The sequence below is a fragment of the Neovison vison genome, chromosome 12, assembly GCF_020171115.1.
Source record: "Neovison vison isolate M4711 chromosome 12, ASM_NN_V1, whole genome shotgun sequence".
Classification (NCBI taxonomy): Eukaryota; Metazoa; Chordata; class Mammalia; order Carnivora; family Mustelidae; genus Neogale; species Neogale vison.
In genome coordinates, this window is record NC_058102.1 from 56084068 (window position 1) to 56110968 (window position 26901).

Below are 26901 nucleotides of genomic sequence, written 5' to 3' on the forward strand. Positions count from 1 at the left end.
CTCTCCCTGAACACCTGCTTGCTCACGCCGCCTTCCTCTCTGGAGGCAGACGTGCTCCCACTCCCTTTGCTCTTCCGTCCTGTGTCCGCCTCTGGATCTTTGCCAGGTGCAGGCCAAGGCCGCTCTTAGTCTTGGCTCACCCAGTACCATCCCTCTTGCTTTTAAATTTTCTTAAAGTTAACTTCATCTCAGACGCCTGTCCCAACCAACTTAAGTGACATCACCTGTGATTCTTATTCCAAAGTAATATGCTTTATTATGAAGCATATTTATGGAGGTAGTAAAATCTTTATTCCTTTGATGAGACTAAGCTACTAGTCTCCTAAATTGTCCTATGCAGTGTCCTTTATAAGCAGAGGCGTCCTGAAGATGTACATGGCAAGGATGGAGAACAGATCTTTAATGACTATTCCCCATTTTTCCTATAAGAATTATAAAACCATTTACATATACCGTTAGAATGTGCCATGAATGTGCATCTGGTCTTCTTCCTCCCTATACTTATTCTCGGTTCAGTCAGTCAGCAAATATTTACCAAGTGTCTAGGGCTCCCCACTGTAGTGTGCATGGGTACAGGCATTGAAGAACGAAGGCCAGTTTGGAACTCTCAGCCAAGGAGCTGGTGTTTCATGGGAAGGACGGCACACGTACTGTATCTGGTGCCCTCACCACTTTATTTTTTTTATTTACTTATTTTTTTAATTTTTTTTTTAAGATTTTTATTTATTTATTTGACAGACAGAGATCACAAGTAGGCAGAGAGGCAGGCAGAGAGAGAGGGGAAAGCAGGCTCCCCACCGAGCAGAGAGCCGGATGCGGGACTCGATCCCAGGACCCCGGGATCGTGACCTGAGCCGAAGGCAGAGGCTTTAACCCACTGAGCCACCCAGGTGCCCCACCACTTTATTTTGAGCTAAGTCCCCTTTGCTGTGGGAACAGTGGGACAGGTCCCACCACTGCCTCCTTCTGCAACTCGGATATTGTTCTTCCCACCAAAAGCTGCAAGGAGAGGTCCTTTTCTCATTTATGTATAAACAGGTACCAGTTTTGATTTTATTTCATATTAACATACATGAACATCAAAATGAGAAATGCACAATTTAACCATTCAACAGCATCTTACTCCAAAAGAACACTATATTCATATTAAACATTTATACAGTCTTACCACCTCACTTTACAAATGTCAACCATAGTCCAGCCTTTCTCACACAGAATCTAGTTTTGCTCTTTAGAAATCACAGTTCAGTGTCCTGCTGGCAGGCTCCAGGGTGTGCCCTATGAGCCCCTACAGCAGAGAGCAGCCAGCCTCCCCATGCAGTGGCAGGGCTTGCCCCGGGGCCCCGCAGTCTCCAGCCAGAGAACTGTGTATCTGACATATGCAGTCGAGACTGAAGGCTGTGGAAGGACTACCGTGCAGTCACGGGAAGGAAGGGGACCATGGCCAGGAGAAACCCCGAACAATGGAAGTCCCCCCCACAACCCTCCTGGGACAGACTTAACCCTGGAGCTCTTGCTTTCATTTCTTAAAAATGTTCCACAGTTATGACCAGACTCTGGAGAACAAGTGAGCTCTTCCACACTTGGTGTATGCAGAACACCTCAAAAATTACTCCTTGAGAATGTCTGATTACACCCCAAATTTAAATGTATGTGGAAAAACTAACATCATTTAACAGAACTTTTTCCATACAGGAACACTGAGCTCCCTATGCAGTGTCCTCTCTTCCTGCCTTCATTTTACACCCGGATCACAGCACGTTACCCGTGCACGAGCGAGCAGTTCTGTTACACGCTGCTTGGAATCATCATGAGCAAGTCCGTTCTGAATCACATCATTCATTCTGTGCTGGTTTCAGCAGTCATCATAGGAAACATGAAGTCACATCCTAGTCGAAGGACTATCCATTTCTCAAACACAGAAAAACCTGAGATATGAGTCAGCAACTAGCTACACTTACAGTAAAGAAAAATGACAAAACCCCTATCCCCCCCCCCAAAAAAAAAGCTGCTGACGTGAATTAAGGCTTCAAAAGAGGACCATACTGTAGCTGACAAGACTCAAGCCGGGAAGTTTAAAAGCAGGTATGTACTAATCACTTGTGTACTTGTTCCAATTAACTCCTCTATTTTCAGCTGCCAGGATTGAGTCCATACAGTGATTGTAGGTCAAAGACTGAGAGACCACCTTGGTCCCACTCCATTTTGATATGTCTTTTCTACTAAAAAAAAAAAAAAAAAAATGCCGGGGATACTTTCTGAGAATAGCTTGGCTGTGGCTTCCCGCTCCACTCACAACAAAAGCCAGCCACCTTCCCCTCACCTTCCTATACTGTTTTATTCAGAACCCTCTTCACTGAACTAGCCTCTCAGCCCTATTAGTAAATTGGAAAGTGTGAGGAAATTACAGAGGTACCTCCTTCATCACAGGCTCAGGGGAACAAAACCATTGAGAAAAATGAGTTTCCTGGCTCTCCTTAGCAATTTTAATTCTTTAATCTTTCCAGAGCTTTTCTCCCTCGTGATAGTTTCCTGTAAAAGTCTACCTATTAGGTTTTTGTAAAAAACCTACCTGTGCAAAGAAACTAAAATGGAAAAAAATCTACTTTGGCTGAGAATTTGAAGGTGCTCCTGTCCTACCAACCCAAATAAATTCACATCTGGCTTCAACCAAGTTCATCTTTATTTAAAGGATTAACAACCCCATTTAGAACAACTCTTTGATTCACATGGAGGGAGGAAGACTTGTTTAGCCTCCCGACCTACCTTAAATCATTACGAGGCCAGGTCCCTGGCTGTTCAATTGAATCCTAGACGGTTCCCCTTCTCTTCATCAAGCCGAGAAGAAAAAATTAACTACCACCATCCAGGCCCACCTGGAAATTTGTGCAGAGACCGTCTGAATTGGCCTGCAAAGTGTGACTAGCTACCTACCTATTCACAACGCCTAGAAGACAGGCTACCAGACTCGGTAGTGGTGAAAGCCCCGACTTTCAGTCTGAGGTACTGGGTTTGCTCTGAAGTCGACCTTGGCAAGGCCCCTAACGGTGTGTGCAGCAGAATGAGGCTCGCGGCACTCGGCTGCCACTTGAGCTTGGGTGTGCGAGTCCGCTTTGGATGGGCTCGTTTCTCTTGCATTTACGGTGAGGTTCTGTCCCTGATGGGGTCTACCCGCCCAACCCACGAGCTGGCTCAGTCTCAGCGCTAAGGTGCACTACGGAGGGGGCCGGACAGGCGCTAGCACTCGAGAGCTCTTGTAGCACAACATGAACATGGGAGGGCATGTCATCCTCCACCACCCAAACTGGGACTCAGTAGGAACAAGAGGATGTGCAATGCGCTGCGTACAATTTCTCATCTGGCGGGGAGGACATCTAGCATCTGCCCATCCACTCTTGGTGAGAAAGAGCAGCTGCTCTCAAGTGCGGACGCTGAGAGAGCAGCTGTGTCGATCCATCGTTTGCTTTTACACCATAGCTCCATTTTCCAAAAATATATATGTATGTACATATATATATTTCAGATTTACAGGGAATATTTTTGTGAACAAGAAAGTACTGTCTATAGAAGCCCGCAGGGTCTTCCTTCTCAGGAGACCTCAATGATTTCCATGCTGCCCGAAAAGCTGGACTGGCTGCCCACTTTGCCCAGTTCCTCCCGCGACCTGTTCTCCGACATGATGCTCTCGCCAAATTCCATCTGGCAGCTTCTGCGCTTCAGCTGCTTTTCGAACGGGCTCTCCTCGTGCCAGCTCCGCCGGGAGTCGGCCCTGTCACTGGGCTTCTGCCTCCGGCGCACGGAGTAGAGCGGGTCGCCGCAGGTGGGCAGCTGGCTGCAGCTGTAGGCTGAGTAGCTGCCCCCGCCCCCGTAGACGGCTGAGGCCGAGCAGAAGCGAGGGGGCTCCGGGCCGAAATACCAGCTGCCTGACAGGGAAGGGGCAGAGGTGTGGGGAGCCAAGATGTCCGAGTGCCAGCCCTTGAGGCCCAGGCCGGCGGCGGACTTGGCGAGGTGCTGCTGGCTGGCGGACAGGCCGAAGAGGAAGCTGGCGGGGCGGTTGTCCTCCACGCTCCCGCTCCGCTGCAGGGGGGAGAAGAGGGGCCGCGGGGCAGCGCCCCCGGCGCTGGTTCTTCCCGAGTGCAGCCGCTTCCCCGGGCCCTCGGGGGGCCTGGCCGGCTGAGGCTTCTCGGGGAGGCTGGCCTCCTCCTTGTCCGGGCTGCTCTCGGGGGTCTGCTCCGACACTTCCTCCACTGGAGAGAACTGGCAGAGCTTGGTGGCCCCCTCCAGACTCGCGGAAGGTTTGTAGTATTCCAGAGCCTCTTCTGAGGACGGGAAACCGTGCAAGGATGCCGCTACGCTGGCCGAGTACGAAAGGGATTTGATGTCCAGAGAGAAGGAGCGCTTGAGCTTACTGCTGTCCTCTAGCTTGCCCGAGGGCAGGTGGAGACCGCCGAGCGCCTGCACCAGGGGGCCGTCCTCCAGCAGTGAGGGCTGCGGGCTGGGTGCCCCGGTGGGATGTGCGGGCCGCTGCCCTGCCACCTCGGAGGGAGCGCAGTTGGCACAGGGTGGGCTAAGGCCCAGCTCGTGCTTCTGTGCACCCTCGGAGCCTGCAGGGACGGCTTCATGGGGCTTCTCCAGGTGCAGCAGCTTGAGTTTGCTCTTCGGCCCTGATGCACCCATCTGGTTCTTGATCTTCTTCTCATAGTCTAGGAGCTGGCCCAGAAAATTGAAGTTTGGAGATATAGTAGGTCTTTTTTCTTTCACAAATCTGTGGAGAGCAAAGGCACAAAAATCGTAAATTTTGCAGCTGCACTTTATCTTTAAAATAGCTAGAAAATAGAATATTAAGGAAAAGGGAATTATTAGATACCTATGGGAAGATAACTGGTATGGAAGTTCAGGGAGACATACATGTCCCTGGAACATGCTATAAAGACAGGGGCCAGGCCCCCAAAACTCTAGTTTTAGCCTTCTTATTTTCAAGGACCTACAGTTTCCAATGCAACCGACAAGCAAAGATTCTGTCCTAACCACCCCTGCCCCAACCTCAGCGCTGGCGCCACCATCAGAAGTACAGACTGAGAGCCACTCTCCAGCTTTCCCTGTATTGTGCCTTCTCAAAGTCCCCACAGTCACTTCCTCAGGACATTGCACGTTTTAATTAATGACAAGAAAAATGGTTATCAGGTGACCAGAGCATCAAAGCACACACTCAAGTTCCTTCTGTCTCCAGCATGACGGAGTCGTCAGCTCTCAGGTGGCTCTGTGTGCTAAGCACTGGGCTACTGCATTAGACAGAGTATTATCTCATTCAGTCCCCAAAACTACCCATGTCAGGGGGGTATATTACCCCATCATATAGGGACACAAAGTCCTTAAGTGACTTGCCCAGAATCACACGGCTGGGATTCAAAACCAGGCCTAGTGTCTGGGTCCATTTTTATAACCACTGTGTTAAAAAGAATCATCAAGGGGTAAAAACCAGTAATAAATAGTTTTTATGTTTAATTGTGGAAACAGACTCTTAGATGAATTCATTGACTACTGACCTTCACAGACACCCTGCCAAAGACGCAGGAGTGAAACCACACTGAGGATTTGTACTTAAACACAGACAGAGGAAAATCACAAACTCCTTGGAAATCAAGTAACCTAAAGCAAACTGAGGTCAAATAACAAATATAAACAAATATAAACATAGGGTCCTCGTAATAAGACTTGGTAACGTGACAGAGAGTGCCTTTCCTTCTGCTTCCGAAATGGTGCCAGAAGCCCTGTGGGGAGAACAGCCTGACTGGGGGATGAGGGAGCTGATGGAGACCAAGGTAGGACCCTTCTCCTCCAGGCTCGCTCCTCGAATGAGAAGCTGCTCGGGCAGCCCATTTCTTTCCACATCTTCCAATGTGAGAAAAAAGTCCAATTGTTACAAAAGGCCTGCTTCCTGCACCCATCTGTACTGGCTCTCTATCACACGGAAACTCCCCACCTCTACTCGCTAAGCACGCAGGGGCCCCCGATTCACCCAGGGCACAAACCCTGGTCCTGTGCACGCTTGCCACTTGCCTGCCCTCCACTTGGCCCAAGGGTGGAAAGAGCGATCCAGTCAAAATGCAGACTCTGGGCAACTCTAGAATGTAGGACATTGGACTCAGTAAACGTATTTTGACAATTACTTGCTCTTTGGGCTTTTTCTTCACAGTGATGGAGGCACAAAACTTGAAGCAGGAGGAGGAATTCTGTAACGGGTAATCTGCTGGAGCTTTTTTCCCCTCAGATATACTTCCCCAGTTAGGAAAAGATATAAACTCACTTAACAGGATGGTGTTCTGTTTAGGTTTATTGTTTCTGAAAATTAGAAAGTAGCTGAAGATGAACCCAACACGAGTTGGGTGGAATTCATGCTAACTTATACAAGTGCATTCTTCTCCGGTCTTTGAAAAACCATTTAAAAATCCAGTCGCCTATACAGCATGTAACTAAAATAATCCTGATTTGCTTTAATTTGGTTCCATGCCCTCCTCTCCCTTCACACTTCAGGTCAAATGAAAAGCCTGTCACACAGGACACATTCTGGCCCTCACCTGTAAGCTTCATCTAAGGACATGTCCATCCTCTTCATGATGTAGGCGATGGCAATGGTGGCCGAGCGGGAGATGCCGGCTAAGCAGTGCACCAGGACGCGCCCATTGGAGGCCTTGGCTTTCTCTGCAGGAGTCAAATTTAAAAAGGGTCACTAAGAACAACGATGGTCAACGGTGAGATCTTGCTGCCAGTTACTTCCTTTCATCTAATAACTCCGAGTAAATCTCATCTACTTACATATTGTTCCTTTCAATAGTTTCTTAAGGAGATAAAAGGAAGATCACTTCATCATTTACATACAGGACAGCAAAGGGCCAGATATGTTAGTAAGCACTGAGTCCCCTAACTCAAGCTCATCTCTTACTCGGTACCTTTCCCAATGGGTTTTTTACATTATTTTTATTTTAATAACTTTCCCTGGCTATACATCCTACATTATGATGACATGATTCTACTTCTTTAGTGTGGAAAATTTCAGAATGCAGAGAAGCGTAAAGAAAATAACTTTACCCATGTTGTCTGACACTCCAACTTCTTTCTAGTTAGGTAAGAGATACTACACTTTTTTTACAGTTTTGAGACAGGATTTTCGGTTTTGAGATATAACTGACATATAACATTGTATTTTGGTATAATGTTTTGCTACATATAAGAGGTATGAAATTTTAAAAAATATTTTCTCATTTCAAACATATGTGACATACATTACTAATTTTAAAAATCAGGAGGGTGGGGAGAGAGAGGACTATCACCATATCACATCAGAATGCAAAAAGATGCCAGGTCAGGGTACTTTTAAAATCCTGACTCAGAACCTATCTTCCTATAGTTTAGACTTTTCTGTATGTCATAAAGTGGCTCAACTTTATTTGCTGAATTTAAGAAGAAAACCATGTGTGTGCTATGAATCAGGTTTTCCCTTTAACGAGGACCAAGGGAACTTGAACCTTTCCTGGATATCCAGGAGTTCCTGACTGCATCATGTCTATTCCCTACAACAGGGTAGGTGGGATTTTTAGACACTTAGAACCAAGAACATTCAGCCCAACGGTGCTGCCATCTCTCCCTGTTGAGGGGCTTCAGAAGCTACCTGTGGGAGTAAGTGAAGTTGCCCAGGCTGCCTGGAACCTGCTAACATGTCAGCCAGCACTAGGACTGCCTCACTTCAGAACAGTGACACGTGCGCTTACCTATGAGCCACAGCCGTGGGGCTCGATTCTCCCCATTTTGCTCTTGTGTTAGCTGACACCACCAAAAGTTACCAAACCTTATGTCAAAATTCTTGTAATTCACAGATCTCCTGGGACTCTGCTCTGGCAGCTAAATAGTAATATAAGGCCTCTCCAGTCTCCCCACTTCTGTTATAGACATTACAAACTCCTAATGTCTATGATTATTCAGGATGTACAAAACACATAGGACTTTTGGATAGTATATGAATAATCAGCTTTTCTCTAGATAGTGAAATCAAACATAATGAAACAGTAACAAATGAATATAAATTCTTGAGACAAGGAAATATGTACTATACAACATGATAATATATAAACCCATGTACATCAAGTCCCATGCCTTCCTGGGCCTCTACTGTTCTCTCCCTTGTCTCAACTACACAGTCCTCAGCCTGTACTAATCTTAGTAGTTCCACTTTTGCCTATGCTGCTAAGCTCAAAGCTGAGTCTTTCACTCAATTTCAAAAGAGAACTGTAATTTAGATTTTATTGTACTTTTCTAGCTCCATATTACTTGGTTCTTGCCCTTTGATCCTATTTTAATGTGTAGTGTGTGTAATGTGTGTTTTTTTTATCCTAATCTCATACTGTAAGCTGCTTTAAATTCTTATCGGAAGTAGGCTGGATTTTAATTTTTTAAATTTTATTTATTTAGCTAGTTAGAAAGTGTGTGTGCACTCAAGTGGGGACGTATAGAGGTGGAAAGCTGGAGGGGAGGTCGGGGTGGGGGAGGGAGAGAGAGAGAATCTTAAGCAGGCTCCATGCTCAGCGTGGAGCCTGACATGGGGCTCAATCTCATGACCCTGAGATCATGACCGGAGCCGAAATCAAGAGTCAGATGCTTAATGACTGAGCCACCTAAGCGCTCCTCAGAAACTTTTTTAAATGTTGACAATATTCTCTCAATTATTTAAAACAGTTATCTCAAAACAAGACTATAAGGACCTAGAAGGATCTTGCTTCTAATTACTTCAGAGGGCTTCACACTGGTCATATATTATTCACCCAGTAAATACTGGCTAGTCGACTCATACATACCTTAAAAAGCAATCTTTATAGAAAATGTGAAAAGAGTTGGAAGGAAATAAAATGATGATAACAGATAATAAGTTAGGATGTTGAGGTTATAGGTTTCCTTTTCTCTGTTTTTCAAATATTCTGCATTGTACTTTGCTTTTACAATCATGACACTTCTGGGGATGTATTTTAGAAATCTGAGGGGTACCTATGTGGCTCAGTCGGTTAAGCATCTGACTTTTGATTTCAGCTCAGGTCGTCATCTCAGGGTCATGGGATCAAGCCCCATGGGCTCAGCAGGGAGTCTGCTTGGGATTCTCTCTCTCTCCCTTTGCTGCACCCCTCCCTACCCTGTGCATGAGCATGCTCTAATAAATACATAAATCTTAAAAAAAAAAACTCTACATGAAAATATTACACTGGATTGGGGTTCAGCTCTTGACAGAAATGAGTCCTAAAGGGAGTGTTAAAGCAAAGGAAGTCTCACACACAGGGAGCTGGCAGAGAGAAGGGAAAGGTGTGCTTGGGCGGCCATGCAGGAGGACCCAAAAGGCCGCTCATCCAACAGTCCACCAGGGCCACTGCACATGCGCCATGGGGCGGGGTGGGCAGAGCAGGGGGTTGCTAGAAAGAAGGTTTCAAAGGTGGGGAGTAGGGGCTGGAGGGCCGGGAATGTCAGGCTAAGGACTGAAGGTTGCTGAACAGGGGGCAGCAAAAGCACGGATGGTGACTACTGGAAAGAAGAAAAGCAGGCTGTCACTACAGCAGCTCAGGAATAAAAATCGAGGTCAAAAAGGGCAGAGAGAATAACAAATGGGTAAAGGGGAGCCAGTGAGGATGAGACTTAAAAAGGCTAAAAATAAAGAAGCAATCATCGCACTTACAGAGGACAGATCTAAGAAAAAAAACTGAAAGAACTCAGAGGATCGTTTGTAAAACTGCTATTTAGTAAGACCAGTTATGAGGACAGGGTATTCTCCGTCTGTTACTTACTTTGATCGTCACAACTCCCCTCTAAGTACATACACTACCTCCCATTTCCAGATCAGGAAGCTGAGAAGCTTACACCAATCACTTAACTAGTAACCAAGGAAGGCAGGACCCAAATACAATTTGGCTCCAAAGTACATGCCCTGGGTCACCTCCCTGCAGGACCCACATGCAAACTCAGGACGCGGGGCGGGAGCCGAGGGCAGGGTGAGGAGGGAGAGCGCCGGAGGAGCAGCCAGCCGGGACTGGGCACCTCAAAAATGTCCCACAGTCCCAGGCAACCGCAGCTCACTGCTGCCCATGGGAACGAAAAATAAAGACAAAACTCCATGAACACTTGAGTCCTCCCAACAAACCCAGAAATTTGTTGAAACTTACCTCAATAATAAACAGACAAAACTTCCACAAGCCTGTAAGTCACTCAGCCCTGGTAAGGGGGCAGTTTTCCCACTGTGCACCTGCCAGGACTGACCACGGCAAAGAGCACAGTGGAGGCCAGCAACCACTGTGACCATGCGCCGGCCTCCAAAGGGTTCACACTGAATGACCGGGCTGGAGGCATGGGGAGCAATGGCCCTAGTAAATAGGGCTGAGCAAGTGAAATACTGGGAAGTATAAATATTTTCAGATATTACTAATAAGTTAGAATACGTATTTGGGTGTGCTTAACCAAGCTGGAACATGGTAAATTCCTTCTGTCTGAACTAAGTGGCAGGATGACCCTTAGGTCTACCAGGAAAGAAGAAAGCAAGCTGGGGCAAAGTTACTCATTTTCTCTTTTCTGCTAACTCTCCCAAAGCTCGAACACTGAGATGAGGTCTCTTCTAAATAGGTCCTGAAACTGCACTTTTAGCTGAGATTAGAGCCAAATGCCTCTGGATTAACATGACAATAGGAACATTAAGTGTTACCTTCTAAATAAGCAAAAACAAGGATATATGTATGAATACATCCTAGAAATACAGCGGTGGGGTGATTCATTTGGGAGTTTTATTTGTGAATATTATAAAGTGAATTATCTAAGCCATTTATCTTCTGATGTTTCAAAGACTGCATCCTAGTTAAAGATGAAAACTTGGCAATCTGGAATCTTGAAGGGGAAAAAAAAAAAGGAGAACTGTTTTGGAATTACTCAAAGTTCCAAAAGCATTATCTAGAAATTCCTCTCTCAGGAAATTCCTTTCTCAGGTATAGTTGAGGGGCTTAATGTACATAATTTCAGATTTTTAAAGGAACCAGTTCTTTTCTTAATTACAGTAACAAATTCAGAGTATTTAATTCAGAGTGCTCAAGCTTATGTGACTAGAGGAAGAAAACATCACGAACTTCTCACATGGAACATCAGGAGCAAAGGGGCTCCTCGTGCTGGTTGAGAGCAAACAGTGGATCTCCCCCGTTCAGCCACTTGTCACTAAAACTGCATTTCAAATACACATCACCAGTTTCCCAGACCAGACCTGATCGTGAGGCACTAAAACGTCACCAAGCACCAGGACTGACAGGCCCGCAAGCAGAATACAGCACAGGAGGTATCAGGGAGTTTTTTAAGATTCCCCCGCTACTTGAAATTATTGGCACTTGGACTGAGGCTTACAAGTCTCCGTGACATAAAGATGGGATTTGTTTTCACAGGATATGACTTTTCTCTGGGGAGAACATAGCAGCGAGGTGAAACCAGTTTAAGGAACACCACCAAAGCTTCCAAGAGTCATTTATGGGATCTGAAAAAATGGCTGAAGTTTAATCCCATAAGTTTAACTGATTTTCAAATACTTGCCAACATAATCACAGATCTCATCAGGATTAACCACGTGGTGTTCAGGAAGCCAGAATATCACAAGGCAGTCCCTCAGCGACAGCATGGCACACATGTCACCTTGGCCACTGAGTAAGATAAGCAGCAACATGTATCGTTCCTAGACTTACAGAATCTCTGAAATAGGCTCCTTTCCTCTAAAGACAAAAAAGGGAAGGAAGGGGTATACCTGTATATGAGACTCTACATAACCCAGTGGACTTATAATACTACTGGAGCTACTTACCAATGAAATCTACTGATTTGTCCAACCATGGCAAAATTTTCTCACAAAAGCTGTCATTCACAGGCACTCGCAGGAAATGAGACTCAGGGATAAAGTCGGGCTTAGGACAGGTATTGCTGGCATTTAACACATAAGTAATCCCATTCTGTTGCATCAGCTCCTGTGGAGAGAGAGAGCAATTAAAGTGATGAACACACCAGCGGCAATCATTTTGGAAGAGTGAAGTTTAATGATAGGAATTACTAGTTTCCTTGAAATCAGCGTTAATTCAATCAGCGAAATCCAAAAACCTAGCACAGTGACATTTAGTGACTTTAGTTTAAAGCAGAATTGTTTTTAAGGGTAAAGAAAGGCTGTTTAAAATAGCATGTTTAAAGGGATGCCTGGCTGGCTTAGAGATTGAGCGTCTGACATTTGGTTTCAGCTGAAGTCATGATCTTGTGGGTCATGAGACTGAGCCCGGTGTTGGGGTCCACAATCATCAGGGAGTCTGCTTGAGATTCTCTCCCTCTGCCTGTCCCCCAGTTTCTTGCATGCACACGCACTCCATCTCTCTCTCTCAAATAAGTAAATTGTTAAAATAAAATAGTATGCTTGAAGATCACACATCATTAATATAATAAACTATTTTCTCTTCATTACTGAGAAAGAAGTGGAAGAATACAAAATAAAACCAGGACAGTTTACTATGACTTTACAGAGTATAGGTATACACAACAAGAACATTTTCTTCCCAAATGGAACACGCTGGTTGTTCTCAAAGATGAAGTCCTAGGCAGTCTTGTCGCTCTGAATATTCTCTTTAAAGACTGAATCTATTGCCATTGCTTTAATTATCAGCTCTACATGTTTACAACTTTTAAATATACATTCTCTTTAATTTCCAACCTGTCTTTCTAACTACCTCCTGGGTGTCTCTGTTTGCATGTTCCTCAGGCCCTTCAAACTCAAAATGTCAGAAACTCAACACATTATCTCTCTGGGCCCCAAAGTCCCGTTTCCTCTCTGTCAGCAGAAGTTGGGTTTATGGTAATACCATCTACCCAGACACCTGAGCTAGAAAATATGATCAAGTCATCTGTTTTCCTTCATGACCCCTATCCAGATGGTTGCCAGCTCCTTTTGGTATCCACCTCCCATTTGTCCTCTCCTCTCTGTTCCCTGCTGCTCCTTGGCCAGCAGGCAGCCCCAACAACAAATGAGCCACCAGGGAGCTCTTGGAAGTTTGTGGTGTTTCATCTCTAAACCATGAGCAAAAACCAGAGTAATCTTTCTTATAATCAAACATGGGCTAAGTGCTTTGCCCACACTTCAATGTCACCATGTCACTGCCTGCTCCTGTCCAATCCCCCAACGTCACATGCGCACCCACCCTTCCACGCTGCCGTTCATGCCACTCCTGTGTTTTGGAGGCCTTGTTCCTCTTCCTGGTCACTCTCATCCACTTTTCTGGCTTTGATGAAGTTAACCTTATTGTGCACTCCTTCCACGGACGCATAACTCACCATTGCACTCTCTTCCAAAGCACTTTGTTCAGAGTGCACTGCTGTTCTGAGCAGCTTGCTGGCCTCTCTTAGCAAGGAGTGAGGCAGTGAGATCTGGGACTGACTTGCACTTGTTTTCCTACCTTTAGCACCAGGTACACAGCAGTACTCAATACGTGTTTGCTCAACCAACACCCTGTCCACTATTTCCCAGGCAAGCCCCCACAACCCTCCTTCCTATAGTTCAAAATGTTCTAAGCCTGAAATAATTCTCTTTTAAGCAACTCTGGTCATTTCTTGGAATGTACCTCCTCTACAAAGACAGTTGGTCATTTTCTTCCTATTTTCTCTCCTGAAATATGCCAATTCCCTAAACCTCTTCATTTACCACATAAGGCACAATAAGTATATTTACACAAAGGTAGACTCAATAAATCCAAGCCATGTAAGCCCTCTCTCAACTGTGAGATGATAATGTCAAGAAACAGTTTTGGGAACCAGGTGAGTTTCCTGGAGTGACCGAATGACCCTGCTTTCATGTGCTTCTGGTAGGTTCACAATCAGGTTGTGAAGATCTTAATGGTGTTTACTACAACTTTTCAACTTTCGTACATGTAGCAAAGGTCACATTTGTTTTTCCATGCTGAGATTACTGCCACTTGATCAACTGCAGTATCTCCCATGTAAAATGGCAATGGGTCCCTCTGGAGTTAAGGAGCCTTTCAAGCCTTTCTTGCCAATGGTCCTTAAATGAATCATTTTATAGGTCCTTCTCCTATCCACCAACAGGACTACAGACTTATTAAAAGTGAAACGATGTAGTAACGTCACTTTCTACCCAATTCAGTAATGAAGACCTAGAAGTTTCAGAAGATAACAGGCAGTTCTCCCTATAGACAAAACATGTTACAAATCTATAGTGACTGTCAAATTTGATTTCCCCCATAGAAAGAGTGTAACAATGTATGCTTTTTGACAAGTAGCTTCATAACCTTCAGTTTATAGAAATGGCCACTGAACCTAAATTCAATCAAAAAATATTTGAGAACTTCTGCTAGAGGCTTATTAATATATTATGGTACATAATACATATTAATAAAATATCTACCAGAATAATATTTAACAATTAATGAATCCCTACTATTTCCAAGTACTGTGCTGAACATTTAAATAGACAGTCTCTTGAGGATGTGGAGAAGGGGGAGCCCTCGACACTGCTCGTGAGAATGCTAACTGGGACAGCCATTCTGGAAAACAGTATGGAGCCTCCTCACAAAGTTAAAACTAGAACTATGATCCAGTAATTGCATTACTGGGTATTTACCCAAATAATACAAGAACACTGATTCAAAGGCATACATGCATCCTATGTTATAGCAGCAGTATTTACAATAGCCAAATTATAGAAGTAGCCCAAGCGTCCAGGGATAGATGAAAGGATAAAGAAGATCACACACACACACACACTATTTGGCCATAAAAAAGAATGAAATCTTGCCATTTGCAATGACATGGATGGAGCTAGCTTAGCACATAATGCTAAATGATAGAAGTCAGAGAAAGATAAATGCCATATGATTTCAACTTCTATTTGGAATCTACAAAACAAGGGAAGAAAAAGAGACAAAGCAAGAAACAAAACTCTTCACCACTCTTGTTCAACACAGTATTAGAAGTCCTAGCAACAGCAATCAGACAACAAAAAGAAATAAAAGGTATGCAAATTGGTAATGAAGAAGTCAAACTCTCTCTCTTTGCAGATGACATGATTCTTTATACTGGAAAACCCAAAAGACTCCACCCCCAAACTACTAGAACTCCTACAGCAATTCCGCAACGTGGCAGGATACAAAGTCAATGTGCAGAAATCAGTGGCTTTCTTATACCCTAACAATGAAAATACAGAAAGGGAAATTAGAGAATCGATTCCATTTACTATAGCACCAAGAACCATAAGATACCTGGGAATAAACCTAATCAAAGAGGTAAAGGATCTGTACTCGAGGAACTACAGAACACTCATGAAAGAAATTGAAGAAGACACAAATAGATGGAAGACCATTCCATGCTCTTGGATCAGAAGAATAAACATTGTTAAAATGTCTATACTGCCTAGAGCAATCTATACTTTTAATGCCATTCCGATCAAAATTCCACCGGCATTCTTCAAAGAGCTGGAGCAAAACTCTTAACTCCAGAGCACACCCTGTGGTTACCAGAGGGGAGTGAGTGGGGGATGAGGGAAATAGGTGATGGGGATGAAGGAGTGCACTGGTCGAGATGAGCCCGGTGACAAAAAAAGGGAAGTGCTGAGTCACTACAGCACACAGCTGGAAGTTTAACAGAATGCTGCATGTTGATGATGCTGGAATTAAAAACTTAACAAATACATAGATGGTCTCACTTAATCCTCACAACCACCCTCTGCCGTGGGTACTATTATTATCTCATTTTAAAAATGGGGAAACTGAGGTTTGGAAAGGCTGCATGTTTGCCAAGTCACACCAATAGCAAGTGATCTAGAGTCAAGATTCATATCCAAGTACATTTGTCTCCAGAATCCATCCTGAGTCGCCATGCTCTTATGCGGGCTGGATGGAGCAGCAAGGTAACTAGCCTACATACACACGTTCTTTTTAACTAAATGAAGCAATGTAAAGTTTAACTTCATTCTTTAGGCTCTTTTCAACTATCACTAATAAATTAGAAAGTTAAAGGGCACCACTCTGGCTGTGAGCTTCTGTGAGAAGGCTTTCTGAGCGACTCGGGGCACACGAAGAGGTGTTTCTGTCACCCTCTGCTTTCCCTTACTGTCCTGGCCGCTGCAGCCCTAGGCATCATGATGCTGGCCTCCGGGGTCACGTTGACACCAGTGTCCACTGCTGCGCAGTGAGGACGAGCTGCCGGTGTGCCTGGCAGCTCACAGCTGCCACACCCCCAGTGCAGCAACCCCTTGACTCTGGACACAGCAGACACATGAGAAGGACACCCTTAGATAATCCAAGCTCACAAAGCTGTTGTAGTTCAAAAAAGTATTTTTCACTTACAAAACAATATACCGTAATAGATGCATTTAAGTAATGCTTTTTTGTTTTTTAAAGGTTTTATTGGGGGGGCAGTAATGTCTATACCCAATGTGGGGCTTGAACTCATGACCCTGAGATCAAGAGTCTCATGCTCTTCTGGGCCTGTTCAGTGCCCCAGCAGTTTTACTTTAAGCAACTGGCAAAAGAGGGAAAGGGGAATCAGACATTAATGTATTAAAACTCAGTAATGTTAAAATAAACACAAAATGAGAAAAAAGGAAATGATCTCAATGATAAATATAACGAGTTATAAGCATTTTACTACAAAAAAAATCAACTTAAATCAATTATCAGTTATAAAATAGGACTGGATAAATTAAACATGGCCAATTTTAAAATCAAAGAGGCAAACAAAAAATCCTAAAATGTTACCATGTAAAATTTAAATATGATTTGGCTGCTAAATTAAATACAATACATAATCTGGATTGGCAGGTATACATCAGTGAAAAAGTTAAAAGAAGAAATCATTAAAAATGATACATTACACTTGAAACATTTCATTTTCATTTAAAATAAATACATGAATTCACTAATTTCTGGTGCAGAATCATGTTTTTAGTTTGTTTGCTTGTTTTTTGGTAGGAGTTGGCTGATTGGTGTTCTTAAGCAAATCACAACCAAATGCATCTACTACTTAGAGTTTCCATTTCTTTGAAGAAGAGCAAAAACTTATAGAACAACATCAGTACAGAATCCTGGAGTATGACCCCTGGGTACTTTGCAGTTGCCTTCTGCCCTAGTTTAGACAGAAAAAATATAAAGCAATCTGTTTTTCCTGAATCTTCCCAAAACATTTACCTTAGGTCATAGAAAAACATCTCTGTTCCTTCCCTCATTCATATTTCATGAGTGTATGTAATATTTTAATTACTGTGCACAATGATAATAACAAGGCCACTGGCCTAAACAGGTCCGAGCGAGCACACACACAGTGCCTCCCAGTGAGTGCGTGGTTCCAGGGGGAGAAGCAGCTGCTCATAGGTCAAGCGCCTTCTGCCCTCCACAGGGTGGCACCAGCTGGGGCTCTCAGCTGCGATGGCGCTGGACCTCTGAGGCCCTGAGTTACAGGCAGCAATACACACTAGTAACCTGCTCTCCTGATTATTTTTACAAATGTACATACACGTGGCTGAGAGGGCATCTTAATCAATGTCCGTGGAACCAGGATGGAACTATAATTATGAAGAATGGGCTGTTTTACAGAATAATAGCTGCTTTTATTCACAGATGAACGTCAATGACTTCTTACAAAGAGGTATTTATGAAATTCATCCCATTTTTAGTATGTGTATAAAACATACACAACTGAATATTATTCTGTCCCATAATTAAACATCACAGTCTGTAAGCTTCCAGTGGGCACTCGTTATGCTGTTTAATATTTAGCTCAACTTTGGGCTAAGTCGGCTAACACGTGCCTTCTACTGACAAAATAATCTTTCCTGCCCTTCAACTATCCTTCTGATACCTTGGCCTCTCAGTTCTTTGAACTTCTCACCTTGACCACTCACTGAGACCCAGTTTGGTCTTGGTCATTAGCAACAACCAGCCCCCAGCCCAAATCTCGACCTCACACACCCCAATCTTGGACTCTTCCTCCTGTCCTTCCGGCTTGCTGTCTCTTATACCACTACTCTTGGAATCCTTCAGTTCCCCAGGATCCACCCGCTGCTGATCCCACCTCTTTTCTTTCTGTCCTTTATCCTCATGATGTCTGCCTTCATGCCTTGCTCAAGTGAAATTCTGTGGTCAGTCATTATAAACCACTTCCCTGCTTCCACCCTCCTTTGTCCCACTCTGGCTTCTTCACACTCACTTGGCAATTCTGCAGCCCTGGGTAAATCTCATTCCCCACCTGGTCTGCATCTGCACCCGCGCCACGCAGCTGAACAAAGCCAGGGAGAAACCTTCAACAAGGCCGCTCAGTCTCACTTCTGACTCGTGTTCCTCAGCAGTCATTTTATTTCCCTAGTCCCTCCACTTTCCCTCTCCTAGACACCATCCCACCCACTTCCCTTTTTCTTCAAATGAAAATCCTCATTCTCAGCTGGTAGATGATCTTGTTTCCTATGACACTGAAAAAGGGGAATCAATCAGAAGCAAATTTGTATAAATTTCCACTAACCAAATTTACCTTTCTGGCAGCACACATACCTGTATGCTCGGCCCTTCCTCCTAATGGCATGGATGAACTCAGTGTGGCAGGAATAATTAAAAGTATATGGGGACTGGCCCAGAAACACCAGAGCACCACCTAGCACGCTACCATTCATGACGTGCATGATCTTGGGTGGGTCACCTAACCTCGCTCAGCTTTAGTTTCCTCACCTGTAAGATAGGGTTAATGAGGTCTATTTTGTAAAGCCATCGGAGGACAAAATAACAGGCACATAATGTAAGAGTCTCATTAAATGTTAGTTCCATTACTTTATCTTATTTTATAAACATCTTGTGAGAATGTAAATTGGCACAGATACTATGAAAATGGTATGGAGGTTCCTGAAAATATCAGAAATAAAACTACCATAGGATCCAACAATTCCACTTCTGAGTGGGTATCTGCAGGAACTGAAAACACTAACTTGATGAGATCTCTGTGCGCCCATGTTCACTGCATCATTATTCACAGCAGTCAAGACATAGAAGCAACCTAAGTGGCCCGTCGACCAATGAACCTATAAAGACGTGGTATATATATATACGTGCACAATGCAGGGTTCCTCAGCCATTAAAAAAGAATGAGATCTTGCCATTGGCAACAACGTGGATGAACCTTGAGGACATTATCCTCAGTGAAATAAGTCAGAGAAAAACAAACACTGTCTGATAACACATGTGGAGTCGAAAGGAATCTAATCTACTCATAGATACAGAGAACATATATGGGGGTGGGGTGAAGGTGGTCAGAAGGGACAGACTTCCAATAATAAATAACTACAGTATAGCGGCTGTAGTTCATAATTGTCTACTGTATATCTGAAAGATGCTAAGAGAGTAGATCTTAAAAATTCTCATCAACAGGGGCGCCTGGGTGGCTCAGTGGGTTAAAGCCTCTGCCTTCGGCTCAGGCCATGATCCCAGGATCCTGGGATTGAGCCCCACATCGGGCTCCCTGCTCAGCAGTGAGCCTGCTTCCCCCTCTCACTCTCTGCCTGCTTCTCTGCCTACTTGTGATCTCTGTCAAATAAATAAAGAAAATCTTAAAAAAAAAAAAATTCTCATCGCAAGAAAAAAGTGTAACTGTATGGTGACAGACGTTAACTAGACTTACTGTGGTTTTACAGTATATGCAAATAGCAAATCATGTTGTATACTTGAAACCTTATATATGTCAATTACATCTCAAAAAATAGCTTCTATATCATACAGTATATGAATTATGTCTCAAAAAGTTGCCCCCCTCCAAACAAGTAATGTACATTTTTCACTAATTCAAACGGTCTTCTTCTCATTGGCCTTAAGTAGGGCAGTTACACTGAGTACAGCAGGCTGGATATAAAAAGGGTTCATCTGTCCCCTGAGACTGTCCCTTGAGAATTTAAAAAATGGATTCTGGCTTCAAAATACAATTAAGAAAACTTCCAGAAATGGCATTTTCTAGTCAAAAAATGAATTTTTATTTTATTATTTTATTATTAATTACGATTTCCATTCACAATTCTTTCCCTTTAAAACTTTCTGTCTCCTAAACCATGAAATAAACTTTGTCCTGTAGTTGGACTGGTTTCTAGGTAGGGTTCTATGATCTGTTGATGCAGACTGTGGAGTAGTATATGGGACACAGACCGACATATACCAACATACATAATGATATAAAGAGAGATAGATAAAACTGCTCTATTTGATCAAGTTTCCCATGCTCAGCTAGACTGAGGAGAGACGGCATATTAAATCGCCACAGGCATCACAGTTCTAGATAATGGAACTGTAATTTTTCTTTCTGAAGTCAATCCAGTATGTAATTTTGCATTTGCCACTCCTTTTGCCTTCAAAACTGACCTTAAGTCCTATCTCCTCCATCACCTTCCTCAACCAACCACACCCACTGTAACTAGCAGCTTGTACACAGGGCCTCTTGCTGACAGTAACCAGGGTCCCTACAGACAAGGAACTGTCCTTGGTGCTTGGCACGCGTCACTTCATTGGAACCTGATGTGAACACTAGAAGGCAGAATCATGGCAGTTCGTAGGTGAGGAAACCCAGATTCAGCAGCTCAGCTAACCTGATGTGGCTGGTGAGGCAGCCCCAGGATGCTGGACTGGCCAGCTCCGAGGCCAGCTCTCCACCGTGAGGCCACGCTGCCCTGCCAGTGGGCCTACAGTCAGTCATCCCGTCTTGTGCATCACTGTGGAATGAATAGGTCCTGTCTAACCAAATTGCACAGTGTGTGGTGTATTTTTACTGATAACTTTGATCTGCTGTCTTCCTAGGCCATATGGAAAGGCAGTCTTCTGTGTCTAGGCTAACTCGGGTAAGAACAGAGAAAGAGCAGCCATCCCAGTGCCTGTGGAAGACCAGGGAGCACAGGAAAACCAATTCTGCATGTTAAATGAGGGAATGAACAAGCAGCACACTGACAGCACACGGTTTCCTGGGGCGGGGGTTGGGGGTAGCAGAACCTCAGGGAAGCCTCAGGAAAGTTTAAATCACAGAGCTGAGCAGGAAGATCAGTTCAAGCTATCCTGAAATAGAGGCACATCTGGCCCCAAATTCATCTGCTGAGTGATGCTGCATAATTCATCTAATATTTCTGTAATATTGGCTTCCTCATTTATCAAAGAAAGACTCACTACATGATCGCTAAAATCCCATTAAGCACTTTGATTCTTCTCAACAATGAATCCATAGGCTGATACGAGTTTCTACTCCACTTTCAAAGCATGCTGGCCTCTCACCATCCTCCAGTCTATACATCTGTTTTCAAGAAGTTTCCTGACAGTCTTCCACAGAAACTCCTTGCCCAGGTTGTCTTCCCCATGAACTTCCATAAGTCCACTCCTCCCACTACGACCACCTCCTCCCAATGCATCTGTGGATGTATCCGGTTCAGTACACACTGAGAAGCCAATTAAAGGAGGGAAAAAACCACCCTTTTCCCCATCCTCGACTCCAGGGTCCAGTTTAACTGCTCTCACCTTGCAGGTGCTCACAGAGTTATTATATGACACAGTTGTTAAACCTGGAAACAGCACATAGCAAAAATGGGCCATTTAATGTAATGTCAAAAGCAACAAAAATGATCTATAATGCAATTATTTGTAAAATCCCCTGCTGACTGGTTACTTTTTTTTTTTTTTTAAACTGGGGGGTAATTCTGAGCAAGATTCTTAACTAGGATTTTTTTTTTATTTTCTGAATTGAGGATTAACTAAAGCATCTTCAGCTTTGCCCCAGGGATGCATGTGACTCTAGGAAATTAATTTTGCTTCTGTGACACAGTCTGTTTATCTCTAAAAGAGAAATAATATTAATCATATGTTCAAAGGAACTGTGACCCTACCAGAAAAGGCTCAATACAAGTACAAACTATCAAATTTCAAATATATCCCAGTAAAAGCAGACATATTAACAACAGTGTTGAGGCAAAATTTTAGAGAGGCAGGAGTTTTAAAAAAGAGAAATGAAAGAATGTCTCATCACTGCCCAACGATAGGGTATTTCTGCTTTTCACATGCTAACACAAGCCAGTGCGGAAGTTAGATTTAGGGTCAACCCAATGCTTTCAGCTACCCAGGGAGAAAATGTTAAGTTATCCCCCTCCTACAGGAAAGTTGTACCTGTAAATCACCAACAGGTCAATTAACATTTTTCTTTTTCTGTTACAGGTGGTGTAAAAAGAGGTTTTAGAGAAAAACCACTATTCTTGGCAGCGAGAACACTGGCTCCCAGCACTACTGGTTAAGAGCATATGAGCTATGGAGACAGACAGAGCTCAGTTCTACAACTATTAACACTTGTACCTTCAGATACTCAGTGGTACCAATACAGGTTCCTGTGTTAGGCACACTATGTTCAGCAGTGAGAATCCATGCTCTTCCCTCTTCTTTCTCAATGAAAATGCTCCAGCCAGCCTCTGACAGGGGATCCTGAAATGCATGCCCTTGGTCCTGGCCTCACCATCTTATTCCTAACCCCCATCCCTCTGGCCAGAGGTCCTTCTTCAATCCAAGCCTAAGCCCAGTTCCTTTCTAGTGTGCCTCAGTAAATACATTCCTAAATGTGAAATCTAGGAAGTCTAAGCCTTCCTGAGTATGCCCAATTACTAAAACAGAGAAAATGAATACCCTAAGAAAATAAAGCTAAACTTCTGAAAAATCCTGTCCTCTCCCAGAACCTTTGAGAAATAAGCCAATAGGATAACAGATTAGGCTTCTTGTGGCAATCAGTAACATCAAACAAAACAGCCCTCTAGAACATAACCCAACCAACCAGCCACTCACAGGGAGCCATACCGAGCACGGGGCACTTCCTTTCTGGAAGCAGCAGGTGCTTCAAATGACAGCGAAGAGGCAATCACAGTTTCTAGAAACCCTGTAGTGAAGGAGGTTTTCAAAGCACCCACCTTGTTGAGGACATCTCGCTGGCAGCCGAGATAAAGATTGGGAAGAATTCGGGTTGGCCCAATGTTGGCAACAGGTAGGCAAGGCTGAGAAATGCAGGTAGGGACTAGAGCAGATTTTCCTTCACAGAGGCCAGGGAAACAACGGGAGAACTCCGCAAACCCACCTAAGAATAAACATCATAAAATTATGCCATATACAAAGATAAAAATCAGCCATCAGGGGAACTGCTCAAACAAAAAGGTTTAAAACCAGGGGCGCCCAGCTGGCTCACTCAGTTAAATGTCTGCCTTTGGCTCAGGTCGTGATCTGGGTTCAAGCCCTGCACTGGGCTCCCTGCTCAGCGGGGAGTCTTTTTCTCCCTCTGCCTCTTCCCCGCCCCCCCACCCCGCTCATTCATTCATTCTCTCTCTCTCTCTCTCTGACAAATGAATAAATAAAATCAAAATCTTAAAAAAAAAAAAAAAGACAAAAGCAAATCCCACAGATGCAGGTGGGCACCCCTGCACACACACTCCTGTCCGCAGGTACCAGCCGCTAGGTATGGGACACAGCCCGGCACCGAGCCTTGGCTTCTGGGGCCACAAGAGGGGGTGCGGCCCCGAGGACACTGAGGCCTCCTCTCCTCCTCTCCATCTCCAACATTACATATCCTGTATTTCCTCCCTGTTCCCCATCCCCCAAAGGAATGCTTTTCTGTGGAACTTAAAGAGAATTTAAAATAAGTAGCAAATAACCAAGCCAAGACAAATATTCACAGGAGCAAAATGAAGATATTAAAAAAAAAAAAAGTGAACTGAAGCCAGATGTTATGTCTTCAAAATAAAACTGATCGAGTTAAAAATTCTTCCTAGAATTAACTTAAAATCTTCCTGCTATACAGGTTGTTTCATTTCAAAGGTATCACAAACATACACACCCCTCTTCTTGCAAATATTCTCCACAGCAAGCCCTTGAAATTCCTGGACAGTGAATCAAGGTTCCCATAATCACCATGGATTCCTGGGCTCCGCGGTTCATTTTGCTCAGCACTATGAAGAAGTGGTGACAGACCCTAACTGCTTAGGGGACATGAAGGACTCGTGCCAAGATTCCTAGACCCAGGAGAATCCTGTTTTTCCTAGTCCAGTCCTTACAATGATCAGCTCTATGACCTTCATTAAGACACAATCTTGCCGTTTTGTAACGGAGCCACAGAAGACACATTCACCTCCTCTGGAAAAGAAAAAATGAGCAAGGTCTTCTCTGGGTTCTCCAATCTAAATATTCCTTGCTATCCACATCCAGACCTAGAACCTAAAGATTCTGAGAAATTTTCAGAGAAATCCTCTGCAGCCAAACCCTCACTACTTGCTAAGTTCAAAATCAGGAAGCAAAGAGATTTGGATCACAGGAAATACTTGTATATTTTTAGTACTACTTAATTAAAAAAATTAACATGTTATTAGGAGTCAAGGAAACCCTCACTTTTACCTCTTTAATCAAGCCTTAAACAAGATACTAAATTCTCTTTTTAATGTTTATCTCCGGATCCTTGAGTTATAGTCTGCTAATCTTCAGCCCACTTGTAGAAGCTAATACAAACGTGCCCTCAAAACCTGCACATGCACAGAGAGCTGGGAGATGTCATCCCTTACTGTCCCCAGTGGTCATCTGGACTCCTGTGTCTGTTGCCAATGGCTCCACACTGAAGCAAGTGAGGGTGGCAGGAAGTCAGTGACAAGTCTGCCTCCTCCAAAATGCTGAAGTCTGCATCCCTAGCCTCCCACCTAAGTGCGCGGCTCTTTCTCGCCAGCAGTGTGCTTACTGAGGTGCTTAAGATAACCCAATGGCAAGAGCAGATGGTTCCATTACAGAACCCCCCAACTCCTTCAGGTGGCAGACACGACCCTCAGGGCGTGTCCCCGTACAGGTTTGTGGCTTCACCGCCTGCCATTTCCAAGCATGACCTCCAGCCACACAGGAGCTGCTGTGATTTCACACTCCAGCACTATGCTCCCATCCAGGATTAACACTGCCACTGCCAGGCCCTATGCACGCGCACTCGGCAAACCACAGACAAGCCCCACAATCGAGCCTGCGGCGGAGCTGAGCTCAGATACAATGCGACCCGGCCTCACCTGGGGGTGGGGGGAGTCTTCCTCCACCCTCCGTCTGCAGCTAATTACTCAGCTATGTCTTGTTAGGATTCACCGGAGACACAAAGGGAAAAAAGCAGTGCTTCTCAGGGTGCATTTCCTAAAGTGTGCTCCCCAGCACTGGGGTCCTGCAGGGAGCAGAGGGGACGCTGGCCCAAACAGTCAGAGAAGTGCCGCACACCCTGTCCCTGGGAGAGTCACAGCACACACTAGCATTATTAAAGGCTCCAAAAGGTATCTCCAAAAAAGTGAGTTTAACTTAACTCAAATAAGTTTGGGAAACTTGCTTGTCCCCGGCCATTTCACCCCCTAAACTCTATTAATAGCTAGGGCAACTCACACATAAAGAAATGCTAGCCTAGGGCCAGTGCAAGTATGGGGACGGAGTACTTGCAGAACTCCTACACTCATGACGTAACCCACGGGCAACCTCAAGAAAGGGGTCAGCCTCTAATGGCCCTGTATATGAGGGTCACTGATTAGGACTTGTAATTTTGTTCCTATTAGTGTTCTGTCCCTTCTCAGTCTAGTTGCACAATAGTTATATTCAAGGTGAGGTATGGTTTTTTTCCCCTCCAAGTATTTCTTATAACAGTAAATATTAAAGGGTCTTACCATTCTTTGCCCATCTCACACCTACCCACCATAATAACTGATAGGCTCTATTTTGATTATAATTTATTTTGATTACTAAATTAATAAATATTCTATTAATAAATTAATTTATCAATAAATTATCGATTTTTAATCATATTTAATTGATAAATATTTGATATTTATATTTAATAATTAAATATCAATATTTAATTGGTAAATAAATTTATCAATTTATTAATCGATAATTTAATATTTATTAATAAATTTCTTTGGGTTACAATTTAATGAGTTTAAATGTTAGCTTCTTCTAACTTCTGTGGTTCCGGTGTTTCTATAGGGAGCTGTTCTCACATTTTTTCCCTATCCTGGCTCCAAAATATTTCATGGACTGGTGTCTCATTTAAATCCAACAGAACCATATTTCAGTAAACCCTCTCAGAGGAAAAGAGAGACAATCCAAGGAAACTCCATTTGAATTCCATTTTAAATTTATAAGTAATCAGACATACAAATAATACAAGTAATCAAAGAATTACCTAACATTTACTAAGTGACATATATTGCTCTAAGCACTTACAAGTACTTATTCAATCTTTATAACTAGGAGGCAGCTGCTATTACTATTCCCATTCTACAGCCAGGAAAACAGAGTTTCAAAAAGACACACGGTAACAACTGGTAGAACTAGGATATGAGCCCCAGCAGCCTGGCCCTAGAGACCGTACTGTCAATCGTTGTGCTATAGATCTTCTCCAAATACTACAGGATTAACTCTTAGGATGCAGGTACAGCCTTGCTGATTTCTTTAGGGCCCTGCATGGTACGCCTGGTGACCTAGGTCTCAATACCAGGCTAAAAACAGCCATGGGCCTCTCCCAAACTGATGGCAAAGCCTCACTTCCCCAAAGCCATATATGGTTCAAAAGCTTCAATGAGGGAGAAAAAAGGGAAAGCAGTCTGACATGACTAGAGACACAAGAGACTCTCAATGCTCTCATTTCACGCGTAACCAAGAACAGAGCTGACAGCTGAACTAGTTAAGACAGAAACAGTCACTGGTTTGTTCGTGATCACAGTGTGCAAGATGGTGGGGAAGCTGAAGCTGTCCTGAGGACTTCCAGGCCATCCTCCACAATGCAGCTCTCAGAGGGGATATAATTTGGCAACAATCA

At 43.9% G+C, this 26901-nt stretch overlaps 1 protein-coding gene across 7 annotated transcripts in view; it reads right to left on the bottom strand.

Moving 5' to 3' along the window:
• Positions 1 to 1023: 1023 nt before the first annotated feature.
• Positions 1024 to 26901, bottom strand: part of DUSP16 (dual specificity phosphatase 16) — an 81542-nt gene continuing 55664 nt past the window's right edge. For all 7 annotated transcript variants that reach the window (XM_044228637.1, XM_044228634.1, XM_044228635.1 and 4 more), the window contains 4 exons: positions 22997 to 23160; positions 11861 to 12020; positions 6579 to 6702; positions 1024 to 4765 (listed from right to left, as the gene is read on the bottom strand). In XM_044228637.1, coding sequence (XP_044084572.1) covers positions 3589 to 4765; positions 6579 to 6702; positions 11861 to 12020; positions 22997 to 23160 — 1625 coding nt within the window. In that variant the 3' untranslated portion in view covers positions 1024 to 3588. The remainder of the gene's footprint in view (positions 4766 to 6578; positions 6703 to 11860; positions 12021 to 22996; positions 23161 to 26901) is intronic.